Source organism: Prionailurus viverrinus, chromosome E3 (genome assembly GCF_022837055.1).
Source record: "Prionailurus viverrinus isolate Anna chromosome E3, UM_Priviv_1.0, whole genome shotgun sequence".
Lineage (NCBI taxonomy): Eukaryota > Metazoa > Chordata > Mammalia > Carnivora > Felidae > Prionailurus > Prionailurus viverrinus.
In genome coordinates, this window is record NC_062576.1 from 25,884,505 (window position 1) to 25,899,492 (window position 14,988).

At 40.2% G+C, this 14,988-nt stretch overlaps 1 protein-coding gene across 1 annotated transcript in view; it reads right to left on the reverse strand.

Annotated features, from left to right (window-relative positions):
• Nucleotides 1-14,712, reverse strand: part of LOC125154444 (acyl-coenzyme A synthetase ACSM1, mitochondrial-like) — a 45,312-nt gene extending 30,600 nt beyond the window's left edge. The window contains exons 1-2 of the mRNA XM_047838775.1: nt 14,442-14,712; nt 9,735-9,977 (exon numbers count right to left, since the gene is read on the reverse strand). Coding sequence (XP_047694731.1) covers nt 9,735-9,926 — 192 coding nt within the window. The 5' untranslated portion in view covers nt 9,927-9,977; nt 14,442-14,712. The remainder of the gene's footprint in view (nt 1-9,734; nt 9,978-14,441) is intronic.
• Between the last annotated feature and the right edge of the window lie 276 nt (nt 14,713-14,988).

Genomic DNA, 14,988 nt, shown 5'->3' on the forward strand with positions numbered 1-14,988 from the left:
ATATATATATTTCAATATATGAAATTTATTGTCAAATTGGTTTCCATACAACACCCAGTGCTCATCCCAAAAGGTGCCCTCCTCAATACGCATCACCCACCCTCCTCTTCCTCCCACCCCCCATCAACCCTCAGTTTGTTCTCAGTTCATTTGTTCAATTAATATATATTTACTAAATTCTCATTATTTGTTAGGGACTATTCTTAGACCAAAGGATACAATGGGGAAAAAGACATACATGTACATACATGGTTTTAATATTTTTTGCCAATTTTCATTTTCTTGTTTAAATACACTTTCTTATTTTCCCCCAAACTTTCTTTTTTATTTTTTTTTATTTTTTTTTTCAACGTTTATTTATTTTTGGGACAGAGAGAGACAGAGCATGAACGGGGGAGGGGCAGAGAGAGAGGGAGACATAGAATCGGAAACAGGCTCCAGGCTCTGGGCCATCAGCCCAGAGCCCGACGCGGGGCTCGAACTCACGGACCGCGAGATCGTGACCTGGCTGAAGTCGGACACTTAACCGACTGCGCCACCCAGGCGCCCCCCCCCAAACTTTCTATAATGAGCATGTTTTTTAAAAGATTTCATTTTTAAGCTAATTTATTTATTTTGAGAAAGACAGAGACAGAGAGAGACAGGGAAAGAGAGACAGAGACAGAGAGAGCACAAATGGGGGAGGGGCAGAGAGAGAGGGAGAGAGAGAGAGAATCCCAAACAGGCTCTGCACTGTCATTGGGGAGCCCGAGGTAGGGTTCAGACTCACAAACTGTGAGATCATGATCTGAGCCAAAGTTGGACACTTAACTGACTGAGCCACCCAGGCACCCCAAAAGATTTCATTTTTTAAAAATTAATTTCCAAAAACTGTCCAGAGTAAAAGTTCAGGCAATGCAGAATCTTATGAACAGAAACATTTCTTATAAATAGAAAAATGTCTTCAAATATCTCTTCACATTTTCACTCTCTGAAGGTCAGCACTGATAATTATCTGGCGTATATTCTTCCAGCAATCTTTTTCCACATATGTGCAAACATGATCCTACCACCTTTGTCCCATATGATCAGAACAAAAGAGTGTATCTCACTTGAGAAAAGATAAGATTAATATATATGTATATGCATATGTAAGTATTCAGATCTATGAAAAAAGCAGTGCTATGAAAACGTTCTTGCCCAACAGATGGAAGAATATTAGCAAGTGTAATCACTAGTTATGCACTGCTTATATAAAGGGAGCAGAGTATGTAATATTCTTGTAGGGGGCGCCTGGGTGGCTCAGTCAGTTAAGCATCCGACTTCAGCTCAGGTCATGATCTCGCGGTCCGTGAGTTTGAGCCCCGCGTCAGGCTCTGGGCTGATGGCTCAGAGCCTGGAGCCTGTTTCAGATTCTGTGTCTCCCTCTCTCTGCCCCTCCCCTGTTCATGCTCTGTCTCTCTCTGTCTCAAAAATAAATAAACGTTAAAAAAAATTAAAAAAAAAAGAATATTCTTGTAGGAGTTTGAAAAATGATGGAAAAGCTTGTGTATCAAGGTGGAAAACATTTGCTGCTCGGAACTCAGTGTTTTAGACCTTACCTTTGCAACTTGAAGAAGATACTGCTTAAATAATTACAGATTTTTGTGTTAAAGATTAACCTGATAATGTGATATTGAGACAAAACTGTTTTCAAGAAGAGAAAAACAGCTCCTAAACTTAGATTTGAAATTTAAATTTTTATGAGATAAAGTTTGAAGCCAAAGGAAATTGAGAAACAGTTTCAAAACATAAAATGTTTATGGGGCTCCTGGGTGGCTCAGTTGGTTAAATGACTGACTTCAGCTCAGGTCATGATTTCATGGTTTGAGTTTGAGCCCCATATCTGGCTCTGTGTAGACAGCCTGGAGCTTGGGATTCTGCCTCCCTCTCTCTCTCTCTGCCCCTCTCCTGCTTGTACTCTCTCTTTCTCAAAATAAATAAATAAACTTAAAAAAAAGAAATCAGATAAAAAAGGGCACATCCTGCATTATTCCATTTCTATGAAACTCTAGGAAAGAGAAATATAATCTGCAAGGCAGCAGATCAGTGGTTCCCTGGGGCTCAGAGTGGGGGTAGGGACCAAGAGAAAACAAAAGGAAACTTCTTAGATGATGGAAATGTTCTAAAACTCAAACTTTACACTAAAAAGGTGTGCATTTTATTCTATGTCAATTACATATCAACATAGTTACTCTTTGCTAATACCTAACTAAAATATACTTTGAAGAAGGAAAATTGGAAAAGTTTGCGAGATCAAGCCCCATGTTGGGTTCTACATTGACAGCTTGGAGCCTGCTTAGGATTCTCTCTTCCTCTCTCTCTCTCTCACTCTCTCTCTCTGTTCCCTGTTCCTCCCCTGATCATGCACTCTCTTTCTCTCTCAAAATAAATTATATATATCTACACATACATATACATAAATATATAAGAGTTTATGGCCTATAGAAAAAATTTGCCTCAATCTTATTTCCAATGAATTTTAAGTTGAAATTCAAAGAGTTCTGTAAATTAATGATAGAATATGATAGACTAATAGAATTTATATCCTAACTGACATAGATAGAACACTTTACCCAATGATGATATAATTCTAATTCTTTTCCATTGCATTTGGAACATTTATCAATCTCGAGAAATCTCAAAAGTTTAAAACAGAGTATGTTTTCTAACCACAGTGGAATTAAGCTAGGAATCATTAACAATAAGATAATGAGAAAACCATCCCCAACTATCTGGAAACTAACTAGTACACTTCTATATAATCTAGAGGTCAGAGAAGGATCAAAAAGGCAAATAGAAACTATTTCCAACAGAATGATAATAAAATACAACATGTCAAAATTTGTGTGGTGCACCTAAAAGGAATGCTTACTGGAAAATATATACTTTTAAATACATACATTAGAAAAGAAGGCAGGCCAAAAAGTAAGAACATAAATTTGCATCAAGAAGCTGAAAAAGGAAAAGCCAATCAAATCAAAGGAAAGTAGGAAGAAGGTAATAATAAAGATAAGAGCATGCATCCGTGGAATGGAAAATAAATATGCAATTGAGAATATCAGTAAAGCCAAAGCTGGTTTTGAGAAGATGTATCAGATTGATAAACTCTTAGAAAGACTTACCCAGGGAAAAAAAGAAAAATAACATAGTAACGATATTAGGAATGAAAAAATGCACACAAATGCAATTCTTACAGACATTAAAATAGCAACAAGAGAAAATTATGAATAATTTTATGCCAATAAATATGACATTTGGATGAAATTAACAAATTACTAAAAAAGCAACTTGCTAAAACTGATAGAATCAAAATCTTTTTTTTTAATTTTATTTTCTATTTTTTAAAATTTACATCCAAATTAGCATATAGTACAATGATTTCAGGAGTAGATTCCTTAGTGCCCCTTACCCATTTAGCCCATCCCCCCTCCCACAACCCCTCCAGTAACCCTCTGTTTGTTCTCCATATTTATGAGTCTCTTCTGTTTTGTCCCCCTCCCTGTTTTTATATTACTTTTGTTTCCCTTCCCTTATGTTCATTTGTTTTGTCTCTTAAAGTCTTCATATGAGTGAAACTATATGATTTTTGTCTTTCTCTGACTAATTTCACTTAGCATAATACCTTCCAGTTCCATCCACGTAGTTGCAAATGGCAAGATTTCATTCTTTTTGATTGCCAAGTAATACTCCATTGTATTATGTGTATATATATCCATTGTGTATATATATACCACATTTTCTTTATCCATTCATCCATCGATGGACATTTGGGCTCTCTCTATACTTTGGTTATTGTTGATAGTGCTGCTATAAACATGGGGTTGCATGTGTCCCTTTGAAACAGCACACCTGTATCCTGTGGATAAATGCCTAGTAGTGCAACAGCTGGGTCATAGGGTAGTTCTATTTTCAGTTTTTTGAGGAAACTTCATACTGTTCTCCAGAGTGGCTGCACCAGTTTGCACTCCCATCAACAATGCAAAAGAGATCCTCTTTCTCCACACCCTCGCCAACATCTGTTGTTGCCTGAGCTGTTAATGTTAGCCATTCTAACAGGTGTAAGGTGGTATTTCATTGTGGTTTTGATTTGTATTTCCCTGATGATGAGTGATGTTGAGCATTTTTTCATGTGTCTGCTGGCCATCTGGATGTCTTCTTTGGAAAAGTGTCTATTCATGTCTTTTGCCCATTTCTTCACTGGATTATTTGTTTTTTGGGTGTTGAGTTTGAGAAGTTCTTTATAGATTTTGGATACTAACCCTTTATCTGATATGTCATTTGCAAATATCTTCTCCCATTCTGTCGGTTGCCTTTGAGTATTGCTGATTGTTTCCTTCGCTGTGCAGGTTTTTATATTTATTGATTGATTGATTGATTGATTGATTTTTTAATGTTTTTATTTATTTTTGAGACAGAGAGAGACAGAGCATGATCAGGGGAGGGGCAGAGAGAGAGAGGGAGAGACAGAATCTGAAGCAGGCTCTAGGCTCTGAGCTGCCAGCACACAGCCCGACGCGGGGCTCAAACTCATGGACTGTGAGATCATGACCTGAGCTGAAGTTGGACGCTTAACCAACTGAGCCACCCAGGCACCCCAGAAGCTTTTTATTTTGATGAAGTCCCAGTAGTTCGTTTTTGCTTTTGTCTCCCTTGCCTCTGGAGATGTGCTAAGTAAGAAGTTGCTGTGGCCAAGATCAAAAAACCATATAATACCAAGGAATAAATCTTTAAAAAAAAATTTTTTTTTACACTTATTTAATTTTTGAGAGACATAGAGAGAGCACAAGTTGGGGAGGGGCAGAGAGAGAAGGAGACACAGAATCCAAAGCAGGCTCCAGGCTCTGACCTGTCAGCACAGAGCCCGATGTGGGGCTCGAACTCACAAACTATGAGATCATGACCTGAGCCGAAGTTGGAGCTTAACGGACAGAGCCACCCAGGTACCCCAGAATAAATCTAACCAAACAGGTAAAAAGTCTATATGCTGAAAACTATAGAAAGTTTATGAAAGAAAGTGAAGAAGACACAAAAAAAATGGAAAAAGATTCCATGCTCCTGGATAGGAAGAACAAATAATGTTAAGATGTCAATACTACCCAAAGCAATCTACATATTCAATGCAATCCCTATCAAAATAACACCAGTATTCTTCACAGAGCTAGAACAAATAATCCTCAAATTTGTATGGAACCAGAAAAGACCCCAAATAGCCAAAGTAATCTTGAAAAAGAAAACCAAAGCAAGAGGCATCACAATCCCAGACTTCAAGCTATACTAAAAGCTGTAACCATCAAGACAGTATGGTACTGGCACAAAAACAGACACTCAGATCAATGGAACAGAATAGAGAACCCAGAAAAGGACCCACAAACGTATGGCCAACTAATCTTTGACAAAGCAGGAAAGAGTATCCAATGGAATAAAGACAGTCTCTTCAGCAAGTGGTGCTGGGAAAACTGGACAGAGACATGCAGAAGAATGAACCTGGACCACTTTCTTACACCATACACAAAAAATAAATTCAAAATGAATGAAAGACCTAAATGTAAGACAGGAAGCCATCAAAATCCTTGAGCAGAAAGCAGGCAAAAACCTCTTTGATCAAAATGTTATTTTTAAAGTTTATTTTCTGAGAGAGAGTATGTGAGTAGGAGAGGGGCAGAGAGAGAGAGAGAGAGAGAGAGAGAGAGAGAGAGAAGGACAGAGGATCTAAAGCAGGTTCTGTGCTGACAGCAGAGAGCATGATGTGGGGTCCAAACTCATGAACTGCAAGACCATGACCTGAGCTTAAGTCGGACACTTAACTGACTGAGTCACCCACGTGCCCCTAGAGTCAAAATCTTAATAACCTTGTATCTATTAAAGAAATTAAATCCATTACTAAGAGCTTCCCTACAATGAAAACCCCATATTTTATGCCTAAAAGTTTTGGTATGCATTCTAGTGTGTTAAGAATTTGACTTGAAAAACGGATGCTTTTAGATAAGCTGGGATAATCTTGTTTTTATACCAGCAGTTGTAAACTCAGAGGTTACAGGGGACAGGCAAGTAAAATAAATGAGAGAAGCCTGCCATGTTCCTCGGGGGTAAACTGGAGAGCCATGAATCTCTCAACAGAGAGCAACCATTCAACTCTACTGACTGCTGCAGTAGAGGAATGCTTGTTTAGTATTATGAGAAATGACTTTACAAAAGAAGCGCCAAAGACTGATTCTGGTTTCTGTACTCTGGATTTCTCCACATGAAGCCACCCTGTGCCAAAGCCTCCCTTCTTCCCATGTACATATTTACAACACATCCACGAGAAAGTTAATGGTTCATTGCTAAAATACAACCAAGTTATGGCCACCAACATTGCTGACCTTGTGCTGGTTGTGCTGCTGCTCAGGGTGCATGCATTCAAATTCATTCAACAACTAGTTGAATGTACCAGCATGTTCTACATGCTGGGGATACAACAGTTAACATAACAGTAAAAATTCCCCTAGCTCATGGAACTGACATTCCAGTGCCAAAGACACTATATGTGTATTAGAATTATAAAAGATAAACACTTTTTTGTGAATATCATGAAGGATTCCTTTATGGGATGCTGGGACAAAAGTCTAATAGTTTAAAAAGAACACAAAGACCCTTTTAAACTGTACCAGTCCTCGGATTGTTATTAATTTCTTACGTAAAAGTACAGAATTAAATTCAGGAGCCACTAAACACAGACTCGCTGACTCAGAGAAATCTCAGCAGATCTGACTGTTAAATGTTAAGGAACTTGGAATGTTTGGCAGCACATAATTTATTTGGGCAAATATTATGGGACAAAGAGCCAGGCAATGTGGGGCAAGGGCATTAAGCTGTTGTTGTTTTTTATGCTTTGTGATTAACTGTGAGGAATCAGCTTAGGAATTCTCTGAGTCTGCACTGATGGCATGAAGAATTAGAAAGCTATAGCATGTACACACCCAAGTTTAGGTAAACTTGAGTAGATAAATAAGATTAGGTAAAGTGGGGCAAAAGTCCCAGTATAGAACAAAGGTATAGGAATAGGGAATCTCAGGATGAAAACATCCCAGATGAGATAAACAAGATTAGGTATTCAGGGTGGAAATGCCCCCCAACTTAGTACTATAGCAGAAAGTTGCTTCCATAGGAAGGAAGGACCAAATTAGATAAATAGGTAAATAGGGCTACAGACCACTGCAGGGCGAAATTGCCCAAAGTGGAGCTAATTAGCAAAAGAAAGGTGCCTTGTTGACCCTGAGGTAGAATGCTCTGTCTTTCTTGTCCCCTAGACCAGTTTAGGTAAACAGAGGTGGTGCCTCATGTCTGCTATAAACAACCTTCAGCCCAGCACCAGGATTCTGTTTTGTGTTAACCCAAACCCCTAACACCGCATATCTTCAAAATCCCATTTCCCTCACATCCATGAATTAATGTTCATGATTTCATTGTCTTTTTGTGCACACCCATCACCATGTTTGTAAGCCTTCTGATCCTAATAAAAACAGAACGAGGACCCTTACTCGGGACTCTTGTCCTCCCCTGGACATTAGCCACTCTCGCATTTTTAATCCTGTGTCCCGCTGTCTTGATGGATAAGAAAGAACACCAGATCCAGAGTTTACAATTAATATCTATTTGACTATATGTATTAAGCAATGTTTAATATAAAATTGTATCAGGGGTTGGTAGGAAGAAATTGTTTGTCATGAGTTTCACCAAAACAAACAAAACGTAAGGTTGCTGACACTGTATTCACCTCTCCTAGGACATGAAGTGGGGAATCACACTGTCTATAGAGGAAAAATGAAGAGCTGCACATTTTATCTACTTTCCTATCTCCATTACCTAGAATAGTAATTGGCACATGTTAGGGGCTCACTAAGTTTTAACAGAATGGATGGATGGATGGATGGATGTAGTATCAAAGGGAGAGAATGAATGAATTTGGACAGAATGCAACCTCTCATGAACAGATTTGGGAGGCTTCTCTAGGAATCAAATCAAGTTGTGTGTAATATGTTAGGAGTCTAGAGTAACAAAATGTTTAATTTCTAAGATGAGTCAGGGGTTATAAGTTGGTGGCCTGTATCCCACCTCTGGACATAGGTTGTCTGGCTTACCAGGTACTTTCTTTTGTTTTATAACTAATTCTTTGCCAGGGCACTGGGTGGCTCAGTTGAGGAAAAGCTAGGGGAGAGGCCCATGCATCACTAGAGACACAATGACCAAGATCAAGGCAATTAGCAAAGTGGCAACAGACAGATGAGAAGTGTTGGCAGAATAAATATTATTGGGATGAGGACGCTGGGGGTGGGGAGAACTTGGAGACATGGATAAATGGGCAAGGTTCAACAAGGATGATATAAAACGCAACAAAGATGAGGCATCCTGAGGTCATATTTACTTGGTGGTTCTCTCCATGGGTTGATGTGTTAACTACCTATAAGGACTATAAATCAAGGGGAAAGTGAAGGCATCACTTCTTGCTCTCTCCACCTCCTCCCTCTCCAGCCCATCTCATGGTTCAAAAGTTCTTAACTAGATTACTGGTCAGGGCAGTGATGAAAGTCAGCTTAGAATATGAGGAAAGAGATGTTTGGCATCATCAAATTGTGATACCAGGTTAAATAATGTATTACAGAATTAGATAGCCTGGACCCAAATCCTGTTCTTTCCCTTATTAGGCATGTGCTGGTTTCTGTGTGTTATTTACACCCTTGACACCTCAGTTCCCTCATCTAGAAAATGGGGGTGATGAAAATGCTCACCTACTCATAGTATTAAATGCCAAGTGCGCTTTAAAAAGTGCCTATGCCCTCCCTTGGCATTATTATGGAAGTTCAGAAAAAGGAAAAAGAAGGAGGTGGGGAAGAAGCCCACATGTTAGTTGAATACTAACATATAATGCAGGTGCATGGGAAATTTAAAAATTATATTAACTCTCTGACTCCATATCAGGTAAATTCTGTCCAAAGACAGTGTTGGGTGAGTTTTCTCACTGTGGACATCACAAGCTGGGACTTAGTAGCTGGAGCACCATGAACTGTCTATCTCAACTCCTAATGTCCCTACTTCACCTCTCTTGGTCTGTCTCTTGGAGAGAGATAAACTGAACAGTTGGGTTTTTCTGTAGACATGTGTAATCTCTAGAGGCCATATGGACTATTTTCCCTATACATACCCTAAAGACACACTCAAGTAGGTAGTTGATAGGGAGGAATCCAGTTACACATGCCATCCTCAAAGAATGACAGATGACATGACCTAGCTACATGTGTCAGATGCTCATGGGTACAGTCAGGTGATCTGTCCCTTCCCTCTGAGTGTAGCCTGAAGTGAAGACCAAGTGTAATGAGACAAATTCCTATTAGGCTCATAGTCTCATTAGTTGAAGGTAAGAATTCAGACTAAGGTCAACTTACCGACCTTAGAAACTTTGGTCACAATTATGTGACTGTGTACCAGATATTTTCACCTGCTATCTTGTTTCCAAAATGAGATTATCACCATTTCATCGATAAAACCACTGAGGCTCAGAGGATTGAGAACATGACTAGGCTGAGAATTGAACCCCCAAATGTAAGCTTTTCCCACAACACTTCTAAGCTGAGGCAGAAGCCATTTCTGGTTCTGTGCCCCTCAGTCTACTATGATCATGATAAGATCAATGAGGCCATTCTTGTTCTCACCTCCCATCATGAGTGCCTCCTTACCTGCTCCATTTGAGTCCAATAGTCCAGGACATCACTTGCAAAGTTAAATTCCTTAGGTCTATCGTAGTCATTCCATCTCAGGGTTCCAGCTCCTGATAAAGACCGGCAACAAAGGTACCAAGGGGCAGGGTGAAAGCCATGGTAGGATTTGCGGATGCCCCAGAGGACTTGGAGCCTCATCAGCCTCTGCATGGTGGAAGAGGCCTCAGGAAGCTGACACAGAATTCTCAGGTCAACACCTGCCTTGGGAAGAGATAGTACTAGATTGGCCATGGAATAGTAATTTCCTTCACAAAATGAAGGCAATAGCTTTGTGAGAGAAATAGCTTTGTTTCAGATCACCAGAATGTGGACGACACAAGACCCATCTGCATCGCTACCCCTCTCTTGTTAATATTTTCTCCCGGATTCTGTGAGCCAACAATTTTTCCTGCCTGAGATTGCATTTCTGTCACTTGAGACTATAAGGATATTGACAAATATACAGCACCATACTCAGGAATGATGAGGCTAATATCACAACACCTGTGCTAGTGGACTGATATCTGGCCAGATGGGGGGCAGGGAACTTTCCCAGGACATCATTCCAGGCAGCTATCACCAACCCATCAGAGTTGACCCATGAAATGAAACTTTTTGCCACTCCAGATCCCAACAAAGACCCTTCACATGGAAGCAGAAACTTCATTTATTATTATTGATGACTGTGAAAAACTGCCTTAAGCTAGAACTATCTTTCCATGAGAATGCTGGCTGAAGGAAACCATTTCACAAGCAGTTTTGCCATCCAAGCACTTTATGTCTGCAAACAATAAAGTCTCCTCCCCCTTGGATTCAGCAATCATGATGACAGACCACAGAATAGATGGATAAAACCTGGCTCAATTTACTTTAAGGTGCTTTAGACCAATAATAATCTAACCCCAATTTTGAGGCTGCCCCCAGAGCCCCACTTTGCATTCCTAGTTGGGGAGGCACTGCTATATATGCGATAGAGTGAATGTCTGCATAAAATAGGATACTTGAAAAGTTCATCACTTAGAGTTTGCTTGTCAGCATGGATCCTTGGGCCACATGAACTAAATAAAGTATGCCCCTTTGTTTTTACCTCCTGTCAATCAACAGTACCATCTTTTGTTTTATCAGAGCACTTTTGGGCTAGAAAGACCCTAAGATATCAGCTGAGCCAGACCTGGCCCTTAGACATACTCCTGTTGGCTCTTGGTCTTTGTAGGGAAATTTAGAAGTTTTTTTAAAGTTTACTTATTTATTAATTTGGGGGGGGGGAGAAAGAGGAGAGAATGAATGAGTTTGAGTGGCGAAGGGGCAGAGAGAGAGGGAGAGAGAGAGAGAATTCCAAGTAGGCTCTACACTGTCAGCACAGAATCCAACATGGGGCTTGGACTCATGAGCTGTGAGAGCATGACCTGAGCTGAAACCAAGATCTAGATGCTTAACTGACTAAGCGTCCCTGGAGGGAAATTTTAAATGGTCAACATTTAAACCTTGGGAGGTTTCATTTAAAAGCCCAGAAGGTTTCTCTTGAAAATGTAGGAGGTCTGGCAATACTGGGCCTTTATTTCAAACTGGCACTAACTGACTGAAGCTGAGAATTGTATGCTTAATTTACATGGAATGTTCTCCAATTTGACATGGTTTTCACCATGACTTTTTTTTCCCACACCAGCTTGCTTCTCCACTTACTGTACCTGTCAAGCCTCTGTGCATATTTGAGCTTAAAATCATTCATTTGGGCCAACATCTCCAAAGGGAAAGGGATTTCCCCAAGGTTGCAAGGCAAGTGTGGTAGCAGAGCTGGTTCTAGAAACATGCCTTTCATGTTCTTTTGTCCAACACATACCTGCCTCCACAAATGTGAACTGATTCAGAGCAGGAATAACAGACTCATCTGTGATTTTTATGCATGGTTATATAAATGGCCTCAGGAATCTTCCTTAAAATGCTCAGGGTCAGTGCAAATGACCCCTGAGTTAGTGGCTAAAGACAACAACAAAAGCAAGAGAAATAAGGAGGAAATTAATTCATCCTTTATTAGGTGTTAAATTGCATCTCCTTAAAATTCATATGTTGAAGTCCTGAGCTCCCAGTACCTCAGAATGTGACTATATTTGGAGACAGAATATTTTCAGAGCTGATTAAGCTAAAATGAGGCCAGTAGATGGACTCAAATCCAGTATGACTGGTGGCATTAAAAGAAGAGGAGATTAGGACACAGACACACATAGCAAGGAAAATGACATGCAAACATGAAAATAGGTATCCAAAACCCAAGGAGTGAGGCCTCAGAAAAACCAACCCTCAGACAGCTTGATCTCAGGCTTCTCACCTCCAGAACTATGAGAAAAGACATTTGTGTTTGGAGCCCCCACAGTCTATGGTACTTTGTTATGGCAGTCCCAGCAAATGAACACACCTCTCTTAATCAAATAAAAAGAAATTACGTTGGCATCATCTTATAAATGTGTTTGCAACTCTAATTTAATCTCCACGAGAAGACCAAACACAGTGCCCAGTGAGGACTGTGGTAGCCAAGAGTGTGCCCTTAGGAGTCAAACATCATAGCTTCTAATTCCAGCCACTTCACTCACCACCTAGGTAAATGGGCAATTTTCTTAACCTCTGTCTAAAATATGGAAATACTGGCAGCACCTGTTTCCTACACTTGTGGTGATGAATGGCTGACATCCCACCTAAGGCATTTAGGCATGGACTCAGTGCAGATGAGTGCTCCGGAATCAGGAGCTATTATTAGTTGTCACTGTCTCTGGGGAAACTCTCACGTGCTTAATCTTTGGAATTAGAGTCTAAAGAGAAGGAACAGGAATAAATTAATGAACAATCTTTTGAAGTGCTTTAAAGTAAATGAACAAATCAGGAGACTATAGATGCTGGAGAGGATGTGGAGAAATGGGAACCCTCTTGCACTGTTGGTGGGAATGCAAACTGGTGCAGCCACTCTGGAAAACAGTGTGGAGGTTCCTGCAAAAATTAAAATAGATCTACCCTATGACCCAGGAATAGCACTGCTAGGAATTTACCCAAGGGATACAGGAGTGCTGACACATAGGGGCACTTGTACCCCAATGTTTATAGCAGCACTCTCAACAATAGCCAAATTATGGAAAGAGCCTAAATGTCCATCAACTGATGAATGGATAAAGAAATTGTGGTTTATATACACAGTGGAATACTACGTGGCAATGATACAGAATGAAATATAGCCTTTTGTAGCAACGTGGATGGAACTGGAGAGTGTTATGCTAAGTGAAATAAGTCACACAGAGAAAGGCAGATACCATATGGTTTCACTCTTATGTGGATCCTGAGAAACTTAACAGAAGACCATGGGGGAGGGGAAGGAAAAAAAAGTTAGAGAGGGAGGGAGCCAAACCATAAGAGACTCTTAAAAACTGAGAACAAACTGAGGGTTGATGGGGGATGGGAGGGGGAGGAGGGTTGGTGATGGGCATTGAGGAGGGCACCTGTTAGGATGAGCACTGGATGTTGTATGGAAACCAATTTGACAACAAATTTCATATTAAAAAAATAAAAATTGAATAAAGGTCAAATCTATCCATAAAAAAAAAGAAGTGCTTTAAAGTATATTTTGAAGTCACTGTGGAATTGTGGCTTTGAAAGGTGGCTAAGCCCACCATTATTTGCCTAGGTACACAGTGCTTGAAGAGTTCCTGGAACTGAGCTTTGATTTCACAAGATTTTGGACTGAAAAAGCTATTTATTTTATGAGGCAACACACTTAGCATGGAGTTACAGAGCCAAGTTTAGTTCCACTGGCTACCAGCTCAATAAACTTGGCCACTGTTTTTATGTCTCTGGAATTAAGGGCACACTAGTAATATCTACCTTGGGGCTTCCTACAAGGATTAGTGATATAATATGTATACATTATCTTGCCAGCATTGTGCCTAATATACAATAAGGGCTAAATAAATATTGAAATGCTAATTCCCAGCAAATTCTGAAGCCAACTCCCCATTAGATATTAAAAATATTTTTTTAAATTTTTTTTTCCAACGTTTTTTATTTATTTTTGGGACAGAGAGAGACAGAGCATGAACGGGGGAGGGGCAGAGAGAGAGGGAGACACAGAATCGGAAACAGGCTCCAGGCTCCAAGTCATCAGCCCAGAGCCTGATGCGGGGCTCGAACTCACGGACCACGAGATCATGACCTGGCTGAAGTCGGACGCTTAACCGACTGCGCCACCCAGGCGCCCCTAAAAATATTTTTTAAATGAAAGACATTCACTTTATATAATATGAACTAACTTCTGCATAGTGGAATTTTCTTTCACTTGTTCACTTTCTGGGTCATTCTTACTTCTCTATGTACCCTCCTTCACAGCCCATTACATTCAGATCTGCCTAACATGAAACAGATCACACTCTATGCCAGCCACTGCACTTGGCCTATCACATGTATAATCTCCTTTATCCTTCTCACGATACCCCCATTCTCCTTTTGCAATTAAGGAAATTAAATGTGAAAAGAGTTAAGAGCCTTGCCCAAAGTCAGCCAACCTATAAGTGACACAGTCAGAACTTGAAATTTGGTCTTCATATTTTAAACTATGCAAATACTTTCCTGTCCTACGTACATAGACACACACACACACACACACACACACACACACCTCACAAAGATGCTATCGTTCACCTGTCTTACCTGGTACTCTCTAGGCAAGAGGTGGGCTTGGTCCTGGACTAGTGTAGAAATGGGAACTTGGCATATTCAGTTCTCTCTGATCAGAAAAGTCCCCAACACTGTACACACAAAAGATCTTTCCACCTCTGGGGCGGAGAACTTGGCAAGAATTGGATGATTTAGAAATAGGAGGAGATGCTCAGATAGAAAAGGGCAGAAAACAATCACAGTCCTCCATGGGAGATAATCAGTTGGGTAAAGAAAGTATTTGAAGTCATCCCAGTTCTTATGGGATGATGACCTGCGGTGTGAATAAATAAATAAAGTCAAATGGAGAACTCTCACTAGCTCTCTGTGGCTAACCTGCTCTCTGTCCCAACCCTGTACCTCCAATGCTCACATTTAAGTGACAGCCAAGTGGCACAAAGCCTGTGCTCTGGAAGCAGAAAGGTCTGAGTTTAAGTCTCCAGTCTGCCACCTACCATCTCTTTGACTTTCACTGACCTCCTTTATCTACCCTTGTTTCCTTATGTGCAAAATGGGAATGATAATAAGGATACCTGTCTCT